We start from the raw sequence: 10,225 nt of genomic DNA on the forward strand, positions 1-10,225 counted from the left end.
ACGGATCTCAGAGAGAAGCCCTGTGAGACCAGAAGAAAGAAGGAAGCAGGAGCGCTGTTTGGGACCGGGGTGGAGTGACGTCATCCGGGCATTTAAGCCAATGGGGAGAGGAGAGGCCAGAAAGTGACCAATGAGAAGAGGGAAGAGCGCGGAGGAGAGCTCGTGCAGGGGGTTTGCGCGCTGAAAGGACGCCAAAACTTTTCCAGCCGCGGAGCAACGAGCCCCAGCAGATCCGATGCTGAAGACCAGGAGATCCGAGAAGATCATCTGAGCTGGATTTTTAAAAGTGCACTTTCTACTGCGCAGCATCTCAGCGGCGCAGCGTCTCCTCCGCGTCGGTGGAATGAGCTCCAAACGGCGCGGGTGAGATCCGGGATTTCTCTCAAACTGCGCTCGCGACAGTAACGCTGTAAATAAGAAAAGCGCGCCGAGTCGAATTTGCGCCATGGAGCAACCCTCGAGCTCCAGCCCGAGCGGCACCGGCCACACTCCCCATCCCACCCAGCACGAGCCCATCAGCTTCGGCATCGACCAGATCCTCAGCGGAACGGACCAGGAACCTCAGCAGAACTCCTCGAAGGCCAGCTCGGACTCTGAGCGGGTCAGCGAGGGCGGCTACCCGCTGGGCAGCCCGACCGGGGCCAGCGCGACCCCGTACCCAGCGGTGACCGGTGCTTTCCACGGCATCGCAGCTCCGTATGAGGAGGCCAGGCCATACGGGGTCAACCTAACCCTCACCCCTGGTGGGGTCATAAGGGTCCCGGCCCACCGGCCCCTGGCCGCTGCTGTCCCACCGCCTTTGGCCAGCGCGGCGCCCGGTCTGGGGGGCATCGGCTTCCCCTGGATGGAGAGCAGCCAGCGCTTCGCCAAGGACCGGTTTGCAGGTAAATAACCCCGCCGACTGCTGGTTCAGCTTAATGTAGCGTCCACAGGGTGCGCGGGGTTTATGGAATAGATCAAATAAGGCGAAACTGTGACAAATAAAAAGGGATCCACGCACGAGCGTCACATTTCTGTGTACAGCTGCATATCTGTAGATTAATTTTGAGGAGTTATTATCGCTCCTATTTTTAACCAATCAAATATTTTCATATTTCATTTTTCGATAAGTAACAAAAAAGACTGAATTGCGCAACGAAGTTAAATATTATTATTTAAAGGATAATAACATAAAAAACATATATTTACATATATTCTTTTATATATATATATATATATATATATATATATATATATATATATATATATATATATATATATATATAATTTTTAAAATGAGATTTACATTTTTTTAATTTAAATTTCGTAATATTATAGATTAAACACAAATAATCTAAAACAAACAATTAAGCCCTAAAATCACAATAAAACAACAAAAAAGCAATAAACCCCCGATATAATAATAATAATAATAATAATAATAATAATAATAATAATAATCCGCAGTGTTCAGCCTGCACTCCCAGAAATAAAGGTACTAGATTGTCTCTGGGTCGGTTCCCCTCTCGTCACTGGGGTGGGACCCTCAAGGCTCCGTCTCAGTACCTTTAGTCAGGGAACATAACTGAACCATAATCCACTGAGATGATCTGTTCTAAGCTGGACTGACTCCACACATCCTGCCTCGCCTCGCCTCCAGGCTTTTACTCTACTGCTCTGTTTTAAAACATTCGGTTATGAAAAGGAACAAATACCAACTTTTCACCTGGAGGAACTGATTTAAGCTCCACAATCAGACCTTAAACCCACAGCTGGAGCTTTGAGAGAATATTTACAGTGTCTGTACCTTGATGAACGGAAAATGTTCCAGCACAGAACCTTAATTTCTAACCGTGTGGGATCAACGCAAAAAACACCCACCTGCAAATGAACGGCCGGTTTAAAATGTCCAATAAAACTCGCTGAAAACGAAGTAAAACAACAACAACAACAAACACAACCACAACAGCAGAGCCGGTAAAGGATGAAGGAACCTGAGCTGTAAAAGAAGAAAAGAGCAGAACTCGGTGGTTCTAGTGGTGAACCGAACGGGCTTCAATGGCGCTGTTTTCACGTAATTTTTGAATTACCGCAAAAAAAAACAAACAAAAAAAAAAAACGCGAACCGCAATTTTTTTTCGAAATCTACACAAATAAAAAAATGTGCTCTGGAAAGGCGATCAGACCCCGATCATACGTCATTTTGCTCGTGCTGTCTGAGGCACGTGCTCCATCACGGGAGCTGACGGCAGGCCGTAGCTCGGAGTTTTATTAAAGCCTGTAAAAACGGGCTGATTGATAAAGAATTCAAGCGCTGTCTTCTTTAGAAAAGCCAATCTCAGCGCTCTGCTCTTATAAAGACATATCAATATTTCAGCAGGGTTATTTATGGATGCCTATAGGCGCTCTCCACTCTGAGAGAGAGAGAGAGAGAGAGAGAGAGAGAGAGAGAGAAAGATAGAGAGAGAGAAAGATAGAGAGAGGTCCAGACTGACTAATAAATACACCAGAAACACACCGAATGTCCAAAATGACATCACGCGCAGCTCTGGCTTTAGAGGTGAGTGTAATTTAATAGAGGGGGTCGTTTTTCTCGGTAGAGCTCATTTAGCTCACAGCTGAATGAAGACATGAATATATTCAGCTCCTACATGAAAATCAGCGGAGAACCTTCTGACCAAAAATGAGCTCGAGCTCGCACATTCTGCAAAAAAAAAAAAACATAAAAATGAAATAAATGCAATATATTAACAATGGCAAAGAAATATAGAAAGAGACGGTGGCAAAAAAACAAACAAAAAAAAAAACAAAAACAAACAAACAAAAAAAAAACAACTACTGAAACAATTCCTGTAAAAAGATTCAGAGAAAAGAACAGAAAAAAAAGAAAAAAGGACCGCATTTCTTTTAAAGAATTGCGCCTAAACTTTTAAATACAGCACCACCTGCCCGCCAAACTGCGCTTTAATGCCACGTTTTCGCTACTAAAGCTTCGTTTTTTTATAAAAAAAAAAGAAAAATGAAAATTTTCAGATTTACGTTTTTTTCCTCAAAGCCTGAACATCACCAAAGCCAATATATTTACTGAATAAACTAAGTAATGCGCGTTTTCCTACAGAATACAGTCACTTGCACCGAGAAGGATTAACAGCACGACCTGCACTTGACGAATTTCTACACTACGATCTCCACCCAAATCCAAATTCCTAAATAAGGAGAACCTATTACACGTTCAAGCTTCTAAATGGAACCTTGTCCACTCAGCGAACCACCACCAAGAGCTAGAACTGTACAGACTAGCACGTTCTGGCCCTTTTAGTGCCCTCATCACCGTGTAAAACTCTGTAAGAGCTGACCGGCGAGATTCGCGATCTCCAAAACAATGAATAATCGTGGTCTCGTCAAAAATCGTTTTCTCAGAGAATGATTCGATTTTCAATGAAACCTTGTTCACTCAGTGTGCCATCACCAAGGGCTAGAACTCTAGAACGCATGCCACCCTATGCCCCCCGCCCCAGACATCACACAATAACGAAGCAAACAAGCCGTTTGCAAAAAAAGAAAAACATCCGAACACCTCGCAAATTTTGCGTTTCCTAAAAAAACGAAAGTTCAAAATTTGATTTGAGCGTTTTTAAGCTTTTAAGCAAAGCCCTTTGTGCCAAAACCAAGGCCAAAACATGCGTAGAGAAAGGCCTCCACCATCTACAAGATATTAGAACACATTAGCCATCTGAATGTTTTTAATTTTGAAATAAATGTTGGAAATTTTGATTCATTTGAATTTTGAAATTGCTCCAATAAAAAGAATTTCTTGAATTAGGTTTATTTCTGAGTTCAGCAAAGCGTAAAGTTTTGGCCCACCAAAAAGTTACCCAAATCCCCTTACCCAGTGAAAGGACAAGCATAATATATTTTAAAATATTTATTATATATAACTTAAAATTCTTATTTTGCTTCCAAAATTGTGTTTTTGAAGTTTTTCGAGAGCATAATAGAGTGCAGTGTTGTACCTGCCTACTTTATCTGCATCTTTATTTAAGTATTTAGTCTTTTGGTCCCTCAAGACAAAAAGGTCAGTCCAGGTTTAGCCTTGTCCACTCAGAGACCGGCAAGGGTAAATCATGTGCCAACTAAAGGTTTCTTAACCCTCCCTCTTATTTCCCTCGATGACCCCTTGCTGCCCGGCTCCAGCGGCGTTGGCGCCCTTCACCGTGGCCAGGCGCATTGGTCACCCCTACCAGAACCGCACACCCCCCAAGAGGAAGAAGCCCCGCACATCCTTCTCCCGTGTGCAGATCTGCGAGCTGGAGAAACGCTTCCACCGGCAGAAGTACCTGGCCAGCGCAGAGCGGGCAGCACTCGCTAAAACCCTGAAGATGACGGACGCACAGGTCAAAACCTGGTTCCAGAACCGCAGGACCAAATGGAGGTGAGGGGGAAAGTCAATGAAGCACATCAGCACCCCTGCTGACCTTCCTGCAGGTTTCACCTCCAGCCATAACCTAATCCAGATCCTCCAGCTCTTCTGGAGATGCTTATGAGCTGGAGCTGGTGTGGTGGATGTCGTCTGGAGCTGAAACTATGCATGGAGGTAGATCTCGAGGAGTGAGGCCTTCTGTAAAAATGAATTAGTAGAATTATTATGAATTTTTCCCATTTCGCCAACTTCACTTTTCTGCTAATTTCGTAACATCTTCTCGAGTCTGACACAGAAAGCACTCTCCATAAACCCTATTCATTGTTTGACAGCTACCGTGCATACTTTAAAAAGATGGTTCTTCACGGGTTCTTTGGTAAAATGGTTCTATTTAGAACAATAAGTTATATATCAAAGCATTTTGTTGCATGGTTGAAATGGTTCTTCAGACTGGCAAAGAACGATTCTGTAGAGAACCTTTCTGAGAATGGTTCTACATAGCATCAAAAAGGTTCTGTTGTTGTGACCACATCAAGCTTGTAACAAGAGATGGACCCTGTTTGGTCCTATATAGAACCATTTTCAAAAAGGTTCTACATAGAACCATAGAACATAGTTCGACAGCACATTTCCCATCAATCTCAAGAACGCTTTTCACCATGCAAAGAACCCTTCAATCATTCAAATGGTTCTTTGAGTGTTCATGGGTCTTTTCTTTACCAAAGAACCTTTGAAGAGCCATCTTTTCAAGTGTGTATAATGTCAAGCTTATAACAACAGAAGAACCCTTTTTTCTGCTATATAGAACCATGTTCAAAAAGTTCTATACAGATCTACGGCACATTTTCCATCAATCTCAAGAAACCTTTCACAATGAAAAGAACCCCTCAGTCATGCAAATGGTTCTTTGAGCGTTCATGATTCTTTTCTTTACTAAAGAACCATTGAAGAACCATCTTTTTAAGTATGTATAATGTCAAGCTTGTAACAACAGAAGAACCCTTTTTTGTGCTATGTAGAACCATGTTCAAAAAGGTTCTACGTAGAATATCTACAGCGCATTCTCCTTAAATTTCTTTACTAAAGAGCCTTAGACGAACCATCTTTTTTAAGTGTGTATGATGCCAAGCTTGTACTAGAAGACCATTTTTTGGTGCTGTGTAGAACCATGTTCAAAAAGGGTCTGTATTTAATTTAAATGAATGATTGCCTTTATTAAGGAACCCTTGAAGAACCGTGTTTTTACGTGAGTTTGCATGTTAAAGTTCAGCGTTTTGCTGTTTAGTTTGAATATTTCAAAGTTCATTTCTTTCTACTAAGTTAGAACCGAAGGTCTGCAGGTCCAGAGAGTCCAGCAGTTTGGTCACTGGCCTGCTGTGTTCCGGTCCGGTCAGAACATTTCAACGGACACAAAAACGTTGTATCGTTGCACCAGCTACCGAGTTGAGGACGTGTTTCGGGTGTATTAGCCATGAGGCGTTCTCACCGATGTGCTGTAAACAGTGAAGTCAGGTTCTTGTCTAACTTCATATTATTTCAGCTCTGGCATGCATTCTTAAAGAACACGGCTCTGAAAGGGAATAGGGTTCTTAAAGGGAATGTATCTGCAGTTCTACACAGAACCATGTGTATGCTTAAATGAACTGTGTTGTTACAAGCATGACGTAACAACAGAAGAACCCTTTTCCAAATACAACACATTTTCCACCAACATGAAGAACAATTTCACCACGCAAACAACACTTGATCCATGAAAACGGTTCTTTTTAAGTGTGTATGATACCAAGCTTGTACTAGAAGAATCATGTCGAAAAAAGGCCTATATATAATTTATGAGTCTAAAATGAACGATTGCCTTTCTTAAGGAACCCTTGAAGAACCATGTTTGCATGTTCATGCAAGTTCAGCACTTTGCCGTTTAGATGTGCTGTTTAGCTGGAATATTTCAAAGTTCATTTCTTTTGACTAAGTTAGAACCGAAGGTCTGCAGCTCACTGGCAATTTCACCATGCAAAGAGCACTTTAAGCATGAACATAGTTCTAGAACTCATGGTTCTAATCAGAACCACTCCTTTTGCTAAAGCGCCCCTGAAGAACCATCTTTTTAACGAGTGTAGGGCACGATAAGTCTTACGTTACGTCTGCTCTGTTCAGCAAGCACTTGTTTGCGAGCACTTTCATGAGTTGATGGCTGAATACGAGCTGGGTTTACTCCCAAATTAGGTCATAATGTGAAAGCGATTGGGGTGCGTCTAAGAAGGAAAATCACTCCGACGCTCCAGACCCAGAGTTGGGCTCTCTTGATATTTACATGTGGATATTTACATGTTGATGCTATGAAGAGAAAAACACCTATTTTTGAAAGTAGTGATTTCTAGATAGGTAGAAACTAAAATAACCAACCAACCAACCAAATAAATGTGCAGTCATGTTTGCCACTTCAAAGCTTGGTTAGGAATTTCATACACTGGAATGTCAAAGTTTCAAGACATCATTTACTTATCATTATTTATTTATTTACTTAGTATTTTGACTCAAAACAAGGACCAATTTCCATTGATCTTCTGATAGCACACTTTTGAAAAGGACAGTTCTTCAAGTTCTTCTTCTTTGGTAAAGTATAGAAGCATGAACCCTCAAAGAACCCTCTACGTGATGAAAAGATTCTCTGCATCATGACCAGGTTCCTCAGACGGATGGAGAACGTGCTGTAGATGGTCCTTTTTTTTTTCGAAAAGCACTCTAAAAAGGGTTCCTCGGTTGTTGAGGTCAAGCTTGTAACAAAAGAAGAACCCTTTTTTTGGTGCTATGAAGAATCTTTCTCAAAAAGGTTTCTATATAGAAGCATCTATAGCACATTCTCCACCGGTCTTAAGATCCCTTTCACCATGCAAAAACTTTTTAGTCCTGCAAAGGGTTCTTTGAGTGGTCATGGTTCTACACAGAAGCACTTTCTTTCCTAAATAACACTTGCAGAACCATCTCTTTTTAAAGGTGCAGCCTAATTACAGAACTATGATGCATTTAAGCCACGGAGTAAATTGACTCTCACAATGTGTCTCATCATAAATAGTAATAACGTCATTAAGACTCGTCAATAAGAAGCACGAGACGCGCGTCTCACAACACTTGACCGATTGGACAATATGAGCTGCTACATTTCGGTCAGCTTCGGTGAGAATGAACCCTGGTCGCGTCACGTTAAAGACAACCGGCTTCGGTTTTCAAAACAAAATCTCTGATTTTTAAGATCAGTTAAGCTACTGGGGTCAATCCCACTGAGATCCTGCTGGCACTGTAATGTATTCCTTACCGCTGCATCTGTAATTCGAGCTCAAGCCATGAACACTAAGGTGTATGTTAAATAGAAGAAATGAGCAGTCATTGTTTACATTATCAGCCACGTAGACTGAGCGGACTGAACCTCACCCATTAAAATTATTGGGTGATGCAATTCATTTCTAAATTTCTGACAAAGGCAGCGTTTCTAGAGATGAGCTACATTTCTGTACTGGAGCCCTGTTCACTAAAGAAATGGTAGAAAAAGTAACCAGGATTCACATTTTCACTTCACTGAATTTGTAAAATGTCCGGTTAACCTAAGATCACAACTCAACCAACTCAAACGAACTAAAGAATAAAACATTTTAGGTTACGTTACAAAGCAGGACTAACACAAACGACCCTGATAGCTGGTTCTAATACAATGCAGTACATCAACAATTAGGCCTGGGAATCAATCAGGCATAACTGAAAGTACTGACTCGTGATTTGCGAGTGGTGATTTATGAGTTTGTGAATTTTGACATTTTTTATTTTCGTGTTGCTTGTGCAAAGAAGAAAATGTAATGCTAAAGTTTGCATCCCCAGTCATATGACATGCTGATAGTCTAAGTGAAAATAAGTCAACACGTCCTCATCATTAAAGAGAACGTAAAATGCAGCTTTTACCAAAACATGGAAATAGTAAAATGTAAAAAACAACACAATGTCATTTTCCTGCTAATTTTAGTGTGCAATTCTAATTTTTAAAAATTAATTTGACAAATTGGGAAATATTTTCTATATTTCATATATTTTAAAGAATCCAACAGGGAATAAAATGTGCTATAAATCTTGCACAGGTCATATTTTGTATAATTCTTCCCCCCAATATTTAAAATTCACCAAATAAGCAGTAACTGTGCAGTAAAATGTTAGAAAATCAACAAAATGTGCTATTTGACGAGAGGCGCTAAAAGTTTTACATACATTTTATTTTATATTTTGCATTAATCTGAGTGGGAAATGCAGAATGCTTCAAGTTTATACTGTAAACTGAGGCTGAGGCTGAACGCGATAGAATTTTTCAGTTGTAGAAATTAAATTTCACACCACCAACATTGTCTGTGGTTTTAATGTCTCTGTATGCGTCAGATGGAGAACCGTTATGTTCTAGGTGTTACAAATGAAGTCAGACTAAAATCCCTGGCTTTCTCTTCTGTTCTCCTTCAATCTCCTCTCCTCTCTCTCTGCCAGGCGACAGACGGCGGAGGAGCGGGAGGCGGAGCGCCAGCAGGCCAGCCGGCTGATGCTCCAGCTCCAGCACGACGCCCTGCAGAAGTCCCTGAGCGACTCAGTCCCTGCCGACCCCCTCTGCATCCACAACTCCTCGCTGTTTGCCCTGCAGAACCTACAGCCATGGGCGTGCGGCGACGAGGGCGCCAAACTGGGTGCAGCACTCGTATGAACTACAGGCTTGGAGCAGCGGTCAGCAGCCTTCGTCCTGGAGGAGATCTCTTGAACTTTTTGGAGATTTATCTCTGACCCAAATCTCACATGCTACGATTTTAAAAACAAAGGTGGAGCGATGCCACAGAAGAACCACTTTGGGTTCCCTAAATAAGTCCTTAGGGACCTCCATAAGGTCCACAACTGTGCTCCACCCCAACTCACAACCATAGGGATAGAGCAACAATGTGGACCATCTGAGGGTCCCTGAGGACCAGCTTGAAAACCACTTTTCTAAAGAACCTTAAGGGCAATTATAAAGATCAAGGACCCTCCACATGAAACATCAGATACCAATACGAGACTCTTTCTAAAAATCCAAGAAAAAAACCTTTTAGGACATTTTCAAGAATTTGATCCAGCTAATCAAGAACTTCCAGACAATCGTTAGCTGGATAAAGGCCCAATCCCTTTTCCTATTTTTATCCCTACGCCTTGTTTTCGAGTGTCTCCTCGCCTCTTGGAACTGAGTTACGAAGTGTAGGGGTTGAAATAATTCCCTATGGAACAGGACAACCCTCAAATAAGAAGAGGTTTTCTTCATTAACAGCTACCAGCGCTGCTCTGTAGGCAACCCTGCCCGTCTGCAGTGGCAGCAGAGGGGAAAGTTCAGCTCCTCACTGCTCACTCCTCACTACATTTAGGGATCATATGCCTTCAAAGAGGGGGGCAATTATTTATTATTACCCCCCCCCCCCCCACCCCCCTAATTCTTCAGTGATATGAAGCTGAAGTCAGATATTCTCCAGAGTCTTGTTCGAATTTTCCCATTCCACCTTAAATCTGAGGTTCCAGAAAGTAACTGCTGCACAATTTAAGGTGGAACGGGAAATTGAGCTAGCTAACCACCGAAGCATCAACAAACTACTACCGATTTTCATGCTCGTTATGGAGAAAAGGGCCGTGACACACTGAAACAGCATTAAACTAAGATGATACAGCGTCGTTTTTAAACAGAGAGAATTCTCACATTTGTGGGTTTTTTCGGTCTCTGGTGCTCCATCTTGCCGGTTTTTTGTTTTTTCCCATAACACTCCGGAATGAGCCTCTGAAAAA

At 41.9% G+C, this 10,225-nt stretch overlaps 1 protein-coding gene across 1 annotated transcript; it reads left to right on the forward strand.

The window, feature by feature from the left end:
- The first annotated feature begins 216 nt into the window (after window positions 1–216).
- On the forward strand, window positions 217–9,805 carry tlx3b (T cell leukemia homeobox 3b). Its single transcript, XM_017725783.2, has 3 exons — window positions 217–884; window positions 4,174–4,411; window positions 8,918–9,805. Exons 1-3 carry the CDS (start codon window positions 446–448, stop codon window positions 9,126–9,128), a joined length of 888 nt encoding a protein of 295 aa, XP_017581272.1. The 5' UTR covers window positions 217–445; the 3' UTR covers window positions 9,129–9,805.
- Window positions 9,806–10,225: the final 420 nt, after the last annotated feature.

Source organism: Pygocentrus nattereri, chromosome 18 (assembly GCF_015220715.1).
Source record: "Pygocentrus nattereri isolate fPygNat1 chromosome 18, fPygNat1.pri, whole genome shotgun sequence".
Classification (NCBI taxonomy): domain Eukaryota; kingdom Metazoa; phylum Chordata; class Actinopteri; order Characiformes; family Serrasalmidae; genus Pygocentrus; species Pygocentrus nattereri.

Bases quoted from the DNA above. Each gene is read 5' to 3' on its own strand.
- tlx3b (XM_017725783.2), top strand. From the start codon at position 446: ATGGAGCAACCCTCGAGCTCCAGCCCGAGCGGCACCGGCCACACTCCC. The intron at 885-4,173 runs GTAAATAACCCC...GCCCGGCTCCAG, and splicing joins CGCCAAGGACCGGTTTGCAG to CGGCGTTGGCGCCCTTCACC. The intron at 4,412-8,917 runs GTGAGGGGGAAA...TCTCTCTGCCAG, and splicing joins AACCGCAGGACCAAATGGAG to GCGACAGACGGCGGAGGAGC.